This window comes from Gavialis gangeticus, unplaced genomic scaffold (assembly GCF_001723915.1).
Source record: "Gavialis gangeticus isolate Ggan-Ray unplaced genomic scaffold, GavGan_comp1, whole genome shotgun sequence".
Classification (NCBI taxonomy): domain Eukaryota; kingdom Metazoa; phylum Chordata; order Crocodylia; family Gavialidae; genus Gavialis; species Gavialis gangeticus.
The window spans coordinates 69,164,119-69,181,834 of record NW_017728994.1 but is presented as its reverse complement, the minus strand read 5'-3'; the positions used below and the strand labels follow the sequence as shown (position 1 = coordinate 69,181,834).

The 17,716-nt window shown below is 38.4% G+C and overlaps 1 protein-coding gene across 1 annotated transcript in view; it reads left to right on the top strand.

Moving 5' to 3' along the window:
- The first annotated feature begins 1,766 nt into the window (after positions 1–1,766).
- DHX32 (DEAH-box helicase 32 (putative)) overlaps positions 1,767–17,716 on the top strand; it is a 55,202-nt gene continuing 39,252 nt past the window's right edge. The window contains exons 1-6 of the mRNA XM_019502977.1: positions 1,767–3,478; positions 5,604–5,797; positions 7,359–7,731; positions 12,154–12,399; positions 15,240–15,339; positions 15,421–15,579. Of these exons, the coding sequence (XP_019358522.1) occupies positions 3,209–3,478; positions 5,604–5,797; positions 7,359–7,731; positions 12,154–12,399; positions 15,240–15,339; positions 15,421–15,579 (1,342 nt within the window). The 5' untranslated portion in view covers positions 1,767–3,208. The remainder of the gene's footprint in view (positions 3,479–5,603; positions 5,798–7,358; positions 7,732–12,153; positions 12,400–15,239; positions 15,340–15,420; positions 15,580–17,716) is intronic.

The following is a 17,716-nucleotide window of genomic DNA, read 5'->3' as shown; positions in this document are numbered from 1 at the left end:
GGTTCGAAAGAGGATGAAGCTGGACTGTTCTCAGTGGCGGCAGAACAGAACAAGGAGCACTGGTCTCAAATTGCAGCAAGGGAAGCTTAAGTTATATATTAGGAAAAAACTTTCTTTCTATTAAAGCACTGGAACAGGCTACCCAGAGAGATTCTAGAATCGCCATCCTTTTAAGACCCAGCTAGACAAAGTCTTGGCTGAGATGATATAGTTGGGAATGGTCCTGCTGTGATCAGGAGGTTGGACTAGATGACTTCCTGATAAAAGTAGATGCTAATGCTGCTGCATGTATGAAAAGCCAACCTGCTACAGGAAATAAAGGAAATAATCTTTTACCCATGATTTTTAAGTGCCAAACAGCAGCCTGTTTGATGGACAACATGCAAGAATGTATAAACTGCCATTTACTAGGTCAGTCTTCAGGTCCATCTTGCCTAGTATCCTGTATCAAACAGTGGCAGAGAGTGGATGCTGAAAAGGGGCAAGAACAGGGTATGACCGGGTTTTTTCCTACTATTGCTCTCCCACGTGCAGCCTCTCATAGGGTGTCTAGGAAGTTCTGATTCTGAGGCTGTACCCCTACCTCTCCTGCCCAATGGCTACTAATTAACCTTTCCTTCAAGAATTTGTCCAATCCCTTTCTGAATCTGGCTAAACTATCAGCTTTCACATCTTGGGGCAATGAGTTCCACACTTAAATTGCACACAGCGTGAAAAAGAATTTCCTTTTGTTAGTTTTAAGCTTACTACCTACCAGTTTTATTTTATGACCCCTAGTTCTTGTATTGTGATAATAAATCCTTATTTACTTTCTCTTCACTACTTAGTACTTTGCAGTATTTGTATACAACATGGGGGTTTAAGTCTCCCTAAATTGAAGTGGTGGCTTTTTAAAAACACCGCTTCAATTTAGGGTGAAGTAAACCCCAGTGTCATGCACACCCATGTCAGAGCCCAATACTTACCTGCCTCTCCAGCGACGGGGAGTGGAAAGCAAGCTGCTGGCAGGCAGAGCGGTCCCTGAGCTGTGGTGTGGAGGGGCTGGTGCTTCCCTCCGTGGAAGCGGGAGCCCCCCCCCCGGCAGCACTCACCCGCAGGCACCCGGCTCAGGCAGTCTTGGGGGGCACTGTGCCTGTGGAGGGAAGCACCAGGGCCCCACGCAGCTCAGGCAGACAGTCTCTGGGGGGAAAAAAAAAGATCAGGCTCACCACTTTTTTTTTCCTTCTGTGGAGCCTGCCTTCCCAGGCTGTTGCCAGCTGCCTGCACAGTCTGCCTGTACAGCCCCTGAGCCACATGGCGCCCGGTGCTTCCCTCCACGGCTGTAGGATAAGAAACTAAAACTCCTTAGACGTGTTTTACTTTGCTGCGGCCCAAAGTCATTTAAGGTGCATTATGCTACTGAATATGCTAGAGGCTGGAATTAACGTGCAACATGCCACTGAATGTGCAAACAGCAATGCCATTAAAGTGGTGCAAAAGACATTTAACCGCTTTAAACCCACTTTAAAGTGTCATCTACAAATGCCCTTGTAAACCCTTTTCATGCCCCCTTTCATGTCAAGTGTCTCTTTTCTAAACTGAACAGGCCTAGTCTTTTTAGTTTCTCCTTATGTGGAAGGCCCTCCATACCACTAACCATGCTTGTTGCTCTTCTCTATACCTTCTTTAGTTCTTCTATATCCGTTTGGAGGTGTGGGGACAAAACTGGGCAGAGTATTCAAGGATGCACCATAAAGGGTCATGATGCTTTCTGTTTTGTCTAAAGTTCCCCTCTAAATATTTCCTAACATTTAATTTACCTTTTAACAGCTGCTGAGCACTGAGCAGATGTTTTCGGTGAAGTGCCCACAATGACTCCCAGATCCGTTTTCTATGTTTTGTGTGTAGTAACAGCTAACTTAGAGCCCATCGTAGGGTAGGCATAGTTAGGATTATTTTTGCCCATCTACAACACTTTACACTTTGAATTTTATCTGCCATTTATTTGCCCATTCTTGAATGTAATTTGTTCTAGAATATAATTGAACTGAATGTATCTGGGGTTTGCATATTAAACAAAAATTTGGACACAAATGTTTCTTCTTGCCTGTTTCAGCTGATTCAACAGGAGAGCCCCTTCCAAACTTAATATGCATTTTTTATTATTTGTATTACAGAAGTGCTGAAATCACTCATGATCAGGGATTCTTCTGTACTATTTTCAGTCATTTAATTGCCAAATATTTTTAGTTTGATATTTTGCAATAGGTAAAATGATTATTAATACTTGGAATTATTTCACTTGTACAGTTGTTGTCCTTCCTTTGCATTTTGGTGGCCTTGCAATACTACAATTGATTTATTTTTTGCTTTCTTGTCTTATTTAGGAAATATGTTTGAGATTTCTGAATTAGAGCAAAGACTGTAAATGGCCTCCCATAATTTCACCTGCAGTTTAATAAATATATGCATAAAATCCCTCTCATATTTTGACACACTAAAACCTTACAGGATAGCACTAAATGAAAAGTGCTGAGCCTAAACCCAAAGGCCTTTTTATTGAGTGATATTTTCAGATAGCAGCTCTATCACAACACATGTTCACTCCACACTCTGACTCATCCCTTTCACAAACTTTTTTTTATATCCAATGGTAAACTCCATTGTAATGGGATTAGTCAACCACATGACCATCTTCACAATCACAATAATCACCCCTGTAGCTTTCTATTCACAATGAATCAGGATGCAGACATGTGCAATGAAGGTCAGGCTCAGCACAATCTTTGCCTAATCATTCTCCAGACCGGCCTCCAAGTAGCTGACCGCAGTGTGAGGAAACAGACCGACCGTTATTAATGATCTGACTTCATATGCTGTTAAAATGCAGAAAGTAACCAGCTTCCGTTTAAATACCTTTTGGGTTGACCATTTTTACTGTGGGGTCTTGGTTTTAGCACTGTTTTTTTTAAAACTTATTTTCGAAACTCATTTGGATATCTGAACAGTCTCAGTGGAGGCAAACAGACAACAAAGAAAGCAAACAGAACACTCCAGGCCTGAAAGTTTCCTGAACTTTTGAACTAAAGACTTGTGGAATATTAATTCTGAACCTCACGGCAATGGATTTCTGAAAGTTTATAGGGTTTACATGATTTATTAATAGAAAGATCTTCATTAGTGTTCCAGCATCCGCATTTCATTGCTGGGAATAATACATGAGGGCAAAATGGAATTTTTAACCTTTCCTTCAGAGAAGCACTGCTTTACTGAATTACTTGATTCCAGTAATGGAGAAGAAGAAAAAATGTTAGCATGTGAAGAAGATTTAGAGATTAATCCTTTTGACGGTTTGCCATATTCTTCCCATTATTATGAACTTCTGAAAGAAAGAGAAGAACTTCCAATATGGAAAGTAAAATATGCTTTCATGGAAATTCTGCTTCATAATCAAATTGTGATTGTATCAGGAGATGCTAAAAGTGGCAAGAGCTCCCAGGTGGGTATTAGAGAATATTTACATGTTCTGGTTACTTAATTTAATTTCTTGAATCTTTAACATTGAGTATATTTTTCAAAAGCAAATGTCCTCCTTTTATAAATAGTATGATAAATTATTAAAACAGAAATAATTATTTTAATTTACTGTTCATTATTCTTGCTGCTGTTTTTATATTTGTTGCAAAGATTTAGTGTTATGCTGTGATCCAGAGGCTTCTGGCAATACAGGGCCCGATTGTTTTGTGTATTGTACGTAATGGTTCTGTTAAATGTCCCTTGCCCTAAGGAGTTTAGTAAACCATAACAGTGGATCCTTTCAGGCATGTAGCGTTCTGTTGACCTTAGTGATGTTCTGGGTGGGCACACAGACCCACACATTACAACATGAAAGATTGGGGCCTAAGCAGAATAGGGAAATATGAATGGTCAAAGGAGAGTAATATGATCAGATACATTTGTATATGCAATTTGTATATTTGTAGTACTTTTTTCCTGATATTCTCTTTCCTGACAGCCATTTTAATTAGATTATGTCTTATAAGTAGTGGGATAAAGACAAATATTGAAGAGTTTCAGCCACTGAATTTCTTTCAGTATGCAATAATTAAAAAGTACCCAAAACAAGAAGTTAAAGGTACTGTGTAGAGAAACATCAGACTCTTATTAATATACTCTCTGAAGAATATCTATGTCCTTATCACATCGTAAGAATCCTGCACTAAATACTCAGAAATGTCTCCTTAGAAAATTCTATAAAGTACTGGTGATTCTATCAGTATGTATATCATATTTTTCTCTTTTACTTGCATGGAATAGCCATCTGTTAGTTCAAGTTACATAATCTGTTAACTCCTCTCTAGTCTAACCTAAACATTTCTCCGTCAGAAAATGTGGCCATCATAGCATGCCTTACTTCCAGGTTCCTAATAAATATATTGAACAGTAACCGCCTTTTTTGTGCTATTCCACAGGACATCCAGCTATTAATTTCTTTCTGTTTGGCTATGCGGCAGGTCTGGCCCCCTGCTGCCTGGGCTGTCTGGGTGCAATTTACGGGCCGGTTAGCATTTACACATGCATTTAGGCACAATTATTTTTACATTTCTACAACAGTTCTATCTTATGGTGGCAAAAATTAGTTTGCTGCAGTCTAATAGTGTTGCACGTATAGACTGTAACACTTTACACCATAGCAAATTAGTCTACTGCACAGTTAATCACATGTGTAGATGCACCTACTATACAAATCCTTGCCACTTGAGTTAAGAGTGTCATCAAGAGCAGCAGTACATCATCAATCCACAGGCAGATCAGGACCAGAGAGAATGGGACACACTTCACCAGTAGATTTCATAGATATTTGCTGCCAGCAGAGAATAGTTGGACTTAAGACTCTTGGATCCCATTTCAGGCTCTAGAAGTGACTCAGGCTTAAGTGATAACAGACTTTTCTGCTTGTTTCTCCAAGGCTTGGGCTCTTCTGCCTTTGCTGTGTCCCATCTTCCCTGCCACTGATTTTTGTCCACCCTGAGTCCTCCATTTTCAATCTTGCCTCAGTTCCAGCCCTTTCCCTTGCTTACATTCAGCTACAGTCTCCTCAACCCAGCACAGGGTAGTTTCTTCTACTCCTGCCCCTAGTTTTTGTAGTATCATTTACAATCAAATCCTACTTTTCCCCCTTCCAATCATTCTCTCCTCCCTGCTGTGGCTTTTAGTCTTCTTCTCCAGGCTCCTCAAGTAATCAGTTTCCCCTCCATTTTCATCCCCAGATTCTTAGGTTAGGCTTTTTTGCACAGCCAATCCTAGATCTCCATCCCACCCTAGCTCCTTGTCAGATCTGCCTTCTTTATTCTGTCCCTTTACTGATTCCTAGTCTGAGTTTATTCATCCCTACACTCCGCCACTTTATCATTTGACAGATTTTAGGTCTTGGTCTGGACATTTATCTAGGTGGATAATTTCTATTTAAGATGCCCTTCAGTGCTCAGTAGTCAGGTTAATAAGCAACAGATGCTCAAATGGTATAGGTATTATAATATAAATACTGGATTGCAAGCTCAGTTTATTATAATAGTTACTAAAAATGTTACATAAAGAATTTGTTTCTCCTCTTTGTTTTAAAGATTCCTCAGTGGTGTGCTGAGTATTGCCTTTCTGTCCGGTGTCAATATGGAGGGGTAGTCTGCACACAGGTGCACAAGCAGACAGCAGTCTGGTTGGCACTACATGTAGCTGATGAGATGGATGTCAACCTTGGCCATGAAGTGGGTTATGTCATCCCATTTGAAAGCTGCTGCACCACTGAAACAATCCTGAGGTTTGTGTAATTGTTAATCCCTCTAACAGTATGCTACAGTTGTTTCTTCCAATGAAGCACCAGAAGTCAAAACCTGGAGTGGTGAAATCTTAGCTACTTACCATGCCACAGCATTTTTAAGGAGTGGACAAAGAAGAATATAAGAACATAAGAACTGCCAATTATTAGTATCCTGTGTTACAGTGGCAGAGTAGATACTGAAAAGGAGAGTGAACAGGGTATGACCAGGGTTTTCCCCTTTTACTTTCCCATTTTCAGCCTTCAGCATTTAAGGTCTTAGAAAGATCTGATTCAGAGGTTGTACCCCTAACTCCTGTGTTTGGGAGAATTTGTCCAATTTTGAATCTGCTAAACTGTCAGTTTCCACAATATCTTGTGGCAGTGAGATCCTCACTTGAATTACACACTGCGTGAAAAAGAATTTCCTTTTGTTTGTTTAAATATACTAATTGGCTGGTCATACATAGGGGTAGGAATACAAAAAACCCCATAAAACTCTATCATGAAGAAATGAAGCAAAGAAAATACCATTATATTAAAAGCAGTAATATTTACACACATGATAATGAGAAAAAAAAGATGGGTGGTAAAGGATACTTGGTAACATGGGGAAAGCTGAATTTGGAGAAGGGGTTTCAGATAAAGCAAGAAAATATGTTAACTATATACAGGCTTTAATAACACAATTTAGATTTTGATTTTGAACTACCACAAAGTTTGGGGAGTTTTTACTAGGGAGCTCCATTCGTTTCCCTGATAAAATAGCAACAATATGTAAAATGGAGATCTTGATTCATGCTCTCTGCCACCACCATTCCTAGTAATGTCTGTGGGTGCTCAGTATTTCCAAAACCAGACCTATGAGGACAAGTGCTTAGCTGTTTAACTTGGGTCTCCTTTCCTCACCATCTGTAATTGTGTAATACTCCTTTTGTACAGCACCTTCCTGAAGTTGTGTAGGCAGGCTGCTTTAGATCTTCTTCATGGAAATTACATGGTAACAGATACTGAGTCATATTCCAGAAGTTGTCACATCACATATGTAAAAACCTGATCCAAGAAGTATCACAAAGTCTCCTCAAAACTGTGAACTATTGTAAAAGAAACTGGTTGAAAAGACTCTGAATAGTATAAAAAATCTGAATTAGCTTGATACTGACACATTTTGTAGTCATGCATCAATTTCCTCATCTAATATGGGAACAATAATACCAACACTTACCTCAAAGATGATATAATGATTAATTACTGTAAACAAGGTGCATAAGGATTTTGAAAGATGAAAAACAATGTGAGTTTTATGATTTTATGTGACAAAATATTCTGGTTTTTGTCTACAGTGTCTTTTCAAGAGAATTGTAACCAGATATTGTAGTTTAGGTTAAGTAACTTGAATGTTTATAACCTTACTCAGTTAGATTTAGAAAAACATCTTATCACAGCCTCACACAAACTAGAATTACCAAACAGAGGAGGAGCATGAAGTAGCTTCTTTCAGATAAACTTAATATTCAAAAATAAATGTTGGTTTATTTTTATATAAATGTTTTATATTTTACAGATACTGTACAGATGACATGTTACAAAGAGAAATGATGTCCATTCCTCTTTTGAGCAGCTATGGAGTCGTCATATTAGATGATGTTCATGAAAGAACAGTTCCAACAGATGTATTAATTGGACTTCTTAAAGGTGTTTTGCTATCAAGACCAGAGCTGAAGCTGGTAATCATTACAGCCCCTCATATGTCCAGCAAACTTCAAGACTATTACAGTAGTGCCCCCCTCATAAGGGTGGAAAACAAACATCACGTAGATGTTGTATACACTTGTACCATTCAAAAAGACCATTTTCTCTCTGCTTTAAGACTGCTCTTTGAGATACATCATACCAAAGAAAGGGGTGATATTGTGGTCTTTCTGGCATGTGAACAAGTAAGTTATTAAATTATTCAAACATCTTTAATGTGAAATGAAACAATCCAGATGTTCTTTAAATTAACTGTAACAATCCTGTTGCTATGATTTAGCTAAGACACTGCATGTTGCCATAGATACTTCTACCATTAAATTTCTATTTCATACCCGATTCTTTGTAGGCCTTGTAAAGTGCTGTATATTCTCTTTGGTGCATGGTATAAAACATAGCAAAAATAGGCAAACTAGGGCCTAAAACCAGAGATGTGGGAGGACATGAGGGTGAATCTCTTGCATACTAGTGTTAGACACTATGGAGGATCCTCTGATACCATTCCATGTAAGAGCAACTTGGCAATAGCAGTAGTTGGGGGCACAAAAAAAAGACAGTAGAAAGCTGTTCTCATAAGAATTTAAGAACTGCCATTTACTATCTCACAATAAGGGAGAGAGAACAGAGTATGGATCAGGGTTTTACTCCTGTTCCTCTTCCACTTGCAGCCTCCAGCATTTAAAATCTAGGAAGTTCTTATTCAGAGACTATGCCGTTAACTGCAATGCTCTCTATAGCAAGGTCCCCACCAACCATAACCTGGGAAGCAAGCTGTCAAGAGATAGGGAGACCAGGGTGTCGCTTCCACTCTTTGTTCCAGATCCAGGATCCTGGCAATCCTGGTACAGGCATGCAACTCCATGGTAGCCCCATCACAAAGACTACCCCAAAAGTCAGTGAGCCCCTGGTTTCCAGACTCTGAGGTCAGTATATGTTTTATCATCCTAGCAGTTGCTGGTTGAAAGTGGTTGCTGCTGAACTGACAGCTGCTCTGATTGTAATTATAAGTATAGTTGGCAGCCCTGTTTACTAAACGAAGAAACCAATTTTGTGCTAGTCTTTTAAATTTTTATTTATATATTTTTTGCTTTTCCAAAGCAACAAGTCAAGGCTCAAAATGGCACAACTATGGCGATGTATATCCTATATCAACTATACTGGAAATTATTGGATAATCTGCTTGCTTCCCAGGTTGCTTCCCAGATTATGGTTGGTGGCTAATGTTAGAGGCCAGCTGGCTGGTGAGTCTTAAATTTTGCTTGCTAGGCTTACATGGAAATTGGGGAACCTGGAAGCACCAGTCTCAGATATGCTGGTGCCAAATATAAGTAACATGTCCATCTTTGCAGAAGGACAGGACCAGTGGGTGGATCCTAACTTATGTGCCTTTTAGTTCATTGTGACTATGGCTGAGAAATTTAGTCATGGAGAAAAGTGAAAATGAAAATTATTCATTAATATACACTAATGATTAGTTATTAAGTCATATTTTTGTGCTTCCAACAGTTTCATGAAAATCATGGTCATGCATTGCATTGAATGGTTTAATTTAGCTTCCTCCTTTTCCTAACATCTATAAATGTATTTGGCTGGCTCTAGGATATTGCCTTTTCCTTTGTACACAGTTATTTTTCACATTCAGATATTAGTAAGTCCCATTAAAAGTTATTCAAGTTTATCAATTTGACATTCCCTTCAGTTGCTGCCCTGTGTCTCAGTTGCTGACCTCTTCCTTTCATTGCCTTCAAAACCTACAGTAAAACTGTTGAATCCATGTCAGAAACTTCTCTTTTACAACCCCTACCAACACAGAGTGTTATCCTGCCCTGGAGTATTGTATTTGCTCCTTTGAAGGGAATGGGAGTTTTGCCACTAAATTAATTTTTACCAGGAGTCCATGCCCAGATTTCTCACAAGAAATTAAATAGTTCCTGGTGTATCCGACATATCTATCAATCTAAAATGTCTGTCAGTCAAACCCAGCTTGATATCTTTTGCCTCATATGACTCATTTTAAGTTTCAGAATGGTTATTTTAAATGAAAAAAAAATAGCATTTTTCCTTATCTTCCTGAAAGAAAGGTTTTGCTGTGCTGGCTGCAGCAAAAGGGACTGAATTCTTCATTATAGATAATAACAACTTTGTACAGGACCATATAAATTAATACAACCTACTCTGTAGTATAGTTTTCATGAAGAGTCCACACAGAGATGGTTGTACACAACTCTATTAATAATAATGCTCAGTACATCTAGATGCTATGTATCATCAAAAGGATTTACAACATTAACTAATGCATTTTTACAGCAAAGAAAAGCACTAATATTTCCTTCCTAACAGAGATAACATGTCTTCTTCATGCTCTAGTCCACCTGTAATGAATTATTACATCATAATTCACATCCTGTCAGGTCCTATTATGTAATTGAAATTTAAGGTTTGAGGTTTTATTCATGGGTTTTAGTTTCTTATCACTTAACTGTCTTGTAACCTGACCAAAGAGATAAATAAATAAAGTTGAAAGTTCAGAGATAAATAAATTAAATAGATGCTAGCTAGTTGGGTTTGTGAGCTACCCATAGTGTCACAAATTATATACAGGCATACCTCGGAGATATTGCAGGTTCGGTTCCAGACCACCGCAATAAAGCGAATATCGCAATAAAGTGAGTCGCATGAGTTTTTTGGTTTCCCAGTGCATATAAAAGTTATGTTTACACTATACTGTAGTCTATTAAGTGTGCAATAGCATTATGTCTAAAAAAACAATGTACATAACTTAATTAAAAAATACTTTATTGCTAAAAAATGCTAACCATCATCTGAGCCTTCAGCAAGTCGTAATCTTTTTGCTGGTGGAGGGTCTTGCCTCGATGTTGATGGCTGCTGACTGATCAGGGTGGTGGTTGCTGAAGGTTGGGGTGGCTGTGGCAATTTCTTAAAATAGGACAACAATGAAGGTTGCCACAAACCTTCAATTTGTAAAAAACGCAATATCTGCGAAGCACAATAAAGTGAAGCGCAATAAAACGAGGTATGCCTGTACTACTGGAGCATTTTTACAGAAGTATCTTGTCAACATTGTGATACTATTTCTGTTTATGCTACAGGTTGACAACCTCACAGTAAAGTACAAATAAGCACTCATAGCATACGTGTAATTTTCTAAATAGCACAATGCAACCATACCATATAACACAGTACCTAAGCTCCCCTGTTTTGGAAAATACTACGACTGTAAACACTGGGCTTGGGTTACTGGTTCAACTGAAAAGAAAAGAAATATGTAAATGGATTTGGATAATACACTTCCCTAATACCATACTTCCTGATATCCAATTTAGGTTTTGGTTTAGGCTTGCATATATTTAAGCTCAAAGGCTTATTTCTCTTTAAATGAAAAAAATTCAAAAGGAATACTTTACAGCTTTATGCCAAGGGATCAGGTGGGACACTAGTTCTGTGATGTTGTTGTTGTTATTACGATTATTATTAATAAGAACTCATTTTTAAAGTGTTTCTGTGGTCACTGCACTTGAAGTTTCAGTACTTTTGTGCTCCCTTTTGAATGAAAACTTTAAAAGTACGTAGTCTTTGAAACATGTAAATGGCATTGGCCGGTTGCCAAAAATGGCTTTCCTTGGATGAAGTTCATTTGGGCCTGCTGACTTAAACATGTCCAGCCCCTCTAAATGCCCTTTCACTAGGTCAGTGCTAACTCTGGGTGGACTGGACTCCCTCTTGTGCCTGTCTATAGCCCCTTTGGGAGATATGTCTTTATCCATATTTAGGAATACAGATGCACAGAACTCGTTCAGGAGCTCAGCTTTGTCCCTCCTTTGAGCTCAGCTTTGTACCCCTTTCCAAGTATGTATCATACATACTCAGAAAGTTTACCACTGGCCTTATGCAGCGATGAATACAGGATCTATAATACAGAGCCGTTCATAAGGTTTGGAGTCCATATTCAGCCATTCAGCTCCAAGACCCGCTCTAATTAAAGTGCCCACAGCTTCATGTGTATTCAGCATCCCATACTTCAAAATGGCGGTGGGGACACTTTAACTAAAGCTCAGTTGATGAGCTTTAGTTAAAGCACCCCCACCGCCATTTTGAAGCACAGGGATGCTGAATAAATGTGATGCAGAGGCTGCTGGAGCATGCTAATTAGCACACTCCCAGAGATTCGATTAATCAGGTCTGCTCCAATGTGTGCTAATTAGCAGGTGTTGAAGCAGATGTCCAGCATGTGTGTAGGTGCCCCTAGTGTCTAATTTCTCAGACTTTCTCTTTAAATAGTATTTGGATGTTTTGTAATGGAGACAAGTAATTATCTTCACTCAGAGGTTGGTTCAGATATCATTAAATGTCAAGCTGACAAGGTACACTTAAAAAATTACATGAAAGAAAGATACACTTTGAAAAAAGCACAACCTCTCTCAAACTATTGGAAAACAGATTTTTTTTCAAATGCTACATAACATTGCTCCTGTGCACTAAATTCTCTCACATACTTCTGTTCCATTTTCTTTTCTCTTTTAATGTATTCATGCAGATGTATTTGCTACCATGGTGTGATAAAATTAAGATACCTCTTTTGATTGTAGGAAATTGAAAAAGCCTACCAAATCATCAGGCAAGAGGGGTCTAATTTAAATCCTGATCTTGGAGAATTGGTCCCAGTTACTTTATATCCCAGACAAAAAGAAGTAATTTTCAAAGAAAATGAAGATGAAGAAAAATGTTGCAAAAATTACAAAAGAAAAGTGCTACTAACCACAAGTTTTGGAGAATCTTTGGTTTGGATCAAGACTGCAACTTTTGTCATCGATGTTGGTGTGGAGAGAAGAAAGGTTTGTGAAAAAAATGAAATCAGTAGATACATTTTCATAGTGGCCACAGTAGACAAAACTAGCCTACGATCAATGCTCTTAAACTGCAGCAAGGGAAATTTAGGTTGGATATTAGAAAGAACTCTCTGTTACTCTGAGGATGTTAAAGCATTGGAACAGACTACTTAAGAGAACAGGAATCTCTGTCCTTGGATGATTTTAAGACCAGGTTAGAAAAACATTTGACTGATGGTTTTATCAGGGATGAATATGCTTTGAGCAGGGAGTTGGACTAGACAACCTCCTGAGATTCTTTCCAGCCCTATTTTTATGATTCTAGGAGTAAGCCAATAATGACATATTTCTAGAATATAGCTCAGCATCTTATCTGTTAATAAAATAGTAGGTGTCTTGATGCAAATAAATTCTTAAGGCATCAGAATTTTTTTTCAGAAGTAGCTCGTCAATATTAATCTGTAAAAAAAATGGGAAGATTTATTAAACTATACTTCTTTCAATTTGAAAATGCCAAATCAGTTATTATCTTTCAGCTTTCAAATGGCCAAAACTAATAAAACTATTTTGTAGCTATCTCATGTGAAAAAAAGTAAAAGCAAATAATTTCCCTTAATTCAGCAAACAAGTACAATTTTCAGAGGCCCCTTAAGTTAGACTAAATTTTCATATAAAACATTAGCACCCATTTGTATGCACTCCAAAACCTATCCTGTGTTCTTCATTATGGACTAACATTTTCACTTTAATTCCCCTAACCTGGTTATAATTGTCACCTGAGTATAAGTATGAATTAGGCAAAACTGTGGAAGTATTTCCAGATATGATTACCGGGAATGCTAAGATGGCGACTACTTGATTAGTCCAGAAATCTAGAAGAATGTGACTGATCTTCCATGACCCCATGCAGAAGTCACTGCTAAATCTGGGTCTCCCCCACATAGTGAGCATTCATCTTTATGTATACAATATATACAGCATACATAATACAATAGAGCTTCGGAATTGGTCAGTACCACAAGATGGTTAATTTTTAAAGTGCCTATTCAGTATTTTCTGTTGTGTTTTCTTTCCTGGAAGGACTGGTTCAGCAGCAAACTTGGATTTCTGACTCATGTTTCTAGAATGGATGTGGTGATGGTACTGAGGAGTATTAGAGTTAAGTGGGTGGATGGTAACTTGCTACATAATATACAAAGTTGTAGTATTGGAAGTCTTGTGACTGGCTGTTCATCTGTTTGGGTAGCTGGAAGAAGCAGGCTAGAATCGTGGATGTTGGAAAGAGGATCAGAACAGGAGGAAATGGAAAGTAATTAAGTAATTAAATAATAAATAAGATGAGGTTGCCCAAAAAGAAATGGACATGTCCAGTGGTGAATTGGGGGGGAAGGGGAGGATGCAGTGGTGCAGTTGCATTACCCATCCTTTGATTCCTAGACCATGCACAGTTTAAAACCAACTGCCTGGCAGTGACAGAAACTTTTCTATTCAAGCAGTGAGGGAGTCAATTGATTTAATGGGTCATTATAATCTATCAGATTCCTTCTAAACTCTTCATTCCACAGGTATTAATGATGCCCTCTCCTTTGTAATGGGCTTCATATTTTATTCATCAAGCTAGCCTTACTTCTGCAATTCTGATGTTTGTTAGGTGCTCCTGGCAGGCTAGCTCCTATCTCACAGCTCTGCAGACTGGTTTTAACTCTAGCTAAAACAATAACTCAGGTGTGGAAATGTTAACTCAGGTGAATATTAACTCAGGTATGGAAATAACTTTCAGTAGGTGCATATACACATAAAATTAATAAAATTAACATGATGCAATAAACTCTGGGGCAGTTTGAGCCAGAGTCAGCTGCTCCTGGGTGCAGCATCTACATGTGCATCTGGGACAGCAGCAGTTTGAGCTGAAGCAGAGTAGGCCAGAGCTGGCAGAAGGCTTGCAGGGTCAGTCCCAGGCTCTGGGTGGTAGTGTCAGGCGGTGGAGGGTGCTAAAGTGCTAAAGTGAAGAGCTGTGCAGCAGGCAGCCCACACGTTTTAGCACCCGCATACCCCAGCCAGCCCCCATCACCATTTATATGTGTGTTTTGTCACACTTATTTACTCTGCTGTAAGATAGTACTGTTCCTGACCATGAATGCTGTGTGGAAAAATATAGCCCTAGACTCCTAGCATATTAGTATATCCTCTAGTTTTCTTTTTAACTGGACAAAAATGTGTTGTATTATATCTGATGATATATCACACCATCTACATCTCCCTTTTCAAAATCCTAGATCCACCCATGAACATTTCATAGTAGCTATGGGACATCAGCCTCTTTCTTTGATAAAAGTGAGAGGGACCAATTGTTAGCAAAACAGGGGGGTGATAATGCTCGTGTACCATTTTTTCTGTTTACACTTTATGCACCAGACTGATTACTTTCAGTGAAACACAGGCCCAAATTTTTAACAGAGCAACACATTATTATCTGACAATGTTGTAGCTCCACCATTGAAAGAAGCAAAAAAATAGTCCACTCCTCTTACAGTGCTTTTCCATAGGTGGTATGAGGCTACATTCTTTGCTTTAGAAAGGTGCATTGCCTTCAGGAAATGACTTGGAGACCTTTATCAAAACTACATATAATTTGACTGTGTCTTGTCAATTTATCAAAGAGAGGTCATTCTTATTTCATGACAGGTAAAACAACAGATTGCATGGAAAGGGAACTAAACATTTTACGAAAGCCAAACATTTAATGAAATTACCAAATAAATTACCAAATAAAAAAGCTTTGCAGAACCACTTGTATTTGCAGTCTTCATTTTTCTGATGCTTAATTTCTTTCTTTCCATTTAAAGGTTCATAATCCTAGAATCAGAGCAGACTCTATAATAATGCAACCCATCAGTAAAAGCCAAGCAGAGATGCGCAAGCAAATTCTGGGCACATCTTCATCAGGTAGGCTTATTGGCACAAAATGAAATGATGAAATGCATATACGCAATTAAAAAGTGTGATTGTTTTCTGAATTCTCTTCAGGAAAGTTATTCTGCTTGTACCCTGAAGAATTTACATACAAGGAAATGAAACCACACCCGCAAGCCAAAATACAGGAATCCAATCTCACTAGCATGGTTCTTTTTCTGAAGAGGATGGCTATAGCAGGCTTGAGCCATTGTGACTTCATAAATAGGCCAGGTATAGCTCAATATTGCAATTTTCCATCTGTCTTATTACATTTGCTGTTATGTTTTCTTTTAAGATTAATTTTACTTTTCACCGTTATTCACACTGCTGGTTTTAACAAATATGGGTTCCCCATCTCTTCTATTGAATTTTGTGGAGCAATTTACCTTTGATAATGAAACCTTTGCTGAGTGTAATAGTTTCATTTATAAAAATGGTTGCAAGTGGTGGATTGCTTGCTCTGAGAAGGAAAAAATCCAAGGAAAAGAAAATGAATTGTATAGCCAAAATCGGTATTCAAAACACATCCTCTCATTTAGGCTCATTTTTTGTACCACAGAAGTGATTAGAGGCCCTGACAAAAACTGAAGTTCTCTGTATAAGGTGTATATGCATTGTATATATGCATAGCAAGAGATGTTTCTTGACTCAGGGAGAGGACAATGTAAACAGAAAGTAGAGCTTATCAGTAGATAAGTTTGTGAGTGGACAGTTTTGTCCTCACTTCTTATACTTAAGAGGACAGTTACCTGAACATTGATGTCAATCTTTATTTAAGAAAAATATGATACTAAAACCAAAAAATGACTTTTAACCTTAAAGAGGGACCCTCAAACCACTCTTCCAATACTGAACATAATGCTTCCAATTCTGTTCTTTCCTTCAGTTTTTCCCACCTTACATAATATATGGGCTCTACTATTTTAACGGGATTATTAAAAAGTATCATGTTATCTACAGAAAAACACTAGAAGAACCTACTCCTGATAACCTTTTAACATGTTTAGTCAATTTGTCTCTACTGATAAATCTTTCTTCACTGCTGGCTAGGGTAATAGAGAAAGGGTTTTTTTCCTTTGGTTTTACATGAAAACAAACTTGCTGTAGAAAGAAGCACGGGATAACAGTATGGAGTGTTAGCTCTATTGCATTTGTCCTTGCATAGTTAATACAGTTTAAATAGATAGCAGTATAGCACCATCGCCCTCATCATATGAAAGACCTCTTTTTGATAGCCCTTTCTTCATACGAGCTCAGTTGTGCTATAGACAAATGAACAATGAAATTGCAAGTTTTAACACCAGTGTTCACTGCCCTGAGGTACCAAAGATATTCCTACATGTTTTAATTCGCACTAGAACTAGAGCAAGAAGAGAGTTTTTGGATGTGAACCCAGATAAGTTTTGGGTTAGGATATGAAATTTAGGCTGTGAGACACTGCAATTCCATCAATTGTTCTTAGGGATGCTCAGCAAACAGTGAAAATATTACCACTTCACAACTGTAATCTAATTTCTTGAAGGAAATTCTCCCTATGTGAGATGATCAGCCTCCTATCTCTGTAAATCTGCTCTATGTTACCCTTTTTTTTTTTTTAACCCGAGTCTTTTATATAAATCTTCTGAGCTTTGCTCTAAGGAAGGTAGTCATTCCCTTGATTAATCTGTTGCTGGATGTTTATCTTTATTGGTTATACTAGAGATTTTATTTAACCTCCTTTTTTGTCTTGTAGTTAGAGGCTAAATACAGTTTCCTTGTATATACGACAGATTTTGTAACACTTACTTCTCTCAGTGCTGGACTCCTGTGTACTCCTAACTCTGATCCAAAACCAATTTAAATTGGTAGGAGTCATCTTTCAGTTGACTTCAATAGATTTTGGATCTAGTCCTCTGTTACTAGGTACTTCCTTGCTAATTTCCCAGCATAAGGGAGGAAGGCTTTTGTCCTTACCGTAAATTTACATATTCATAACAGTAATCAATTAGACTTACATTTTTTTTTCACTGAATCCATAGGATAGAGGTAAATTCCTATTGCTGAATCCATAGGGTAGAGGTAAATTCCTATTGTTGAGTGCTGCAATAAGGAGCACAAAGAGTTTGTCTCCCCCAGGAAGTGATAGTAGACTAGGGCTGTCCAATTTCTATGCAGGTAGAGGCTGCATGCCATATGGGCCACACCAGTGGGGACCACACTAGTGCAAGCCACAGAACCCTAGACCATACCACACCTGCACCATGCATGTGGGCAGCCTCCTTGTGCCACTGCTGCACCATGCTGTAGGCTCCCCCCAACCCTGTGGGCTGTGCTGCTCCACCCCTGGGGTAGGAACAGGAAGTGAAAGTTGATGGGAGTGGAGAATGGA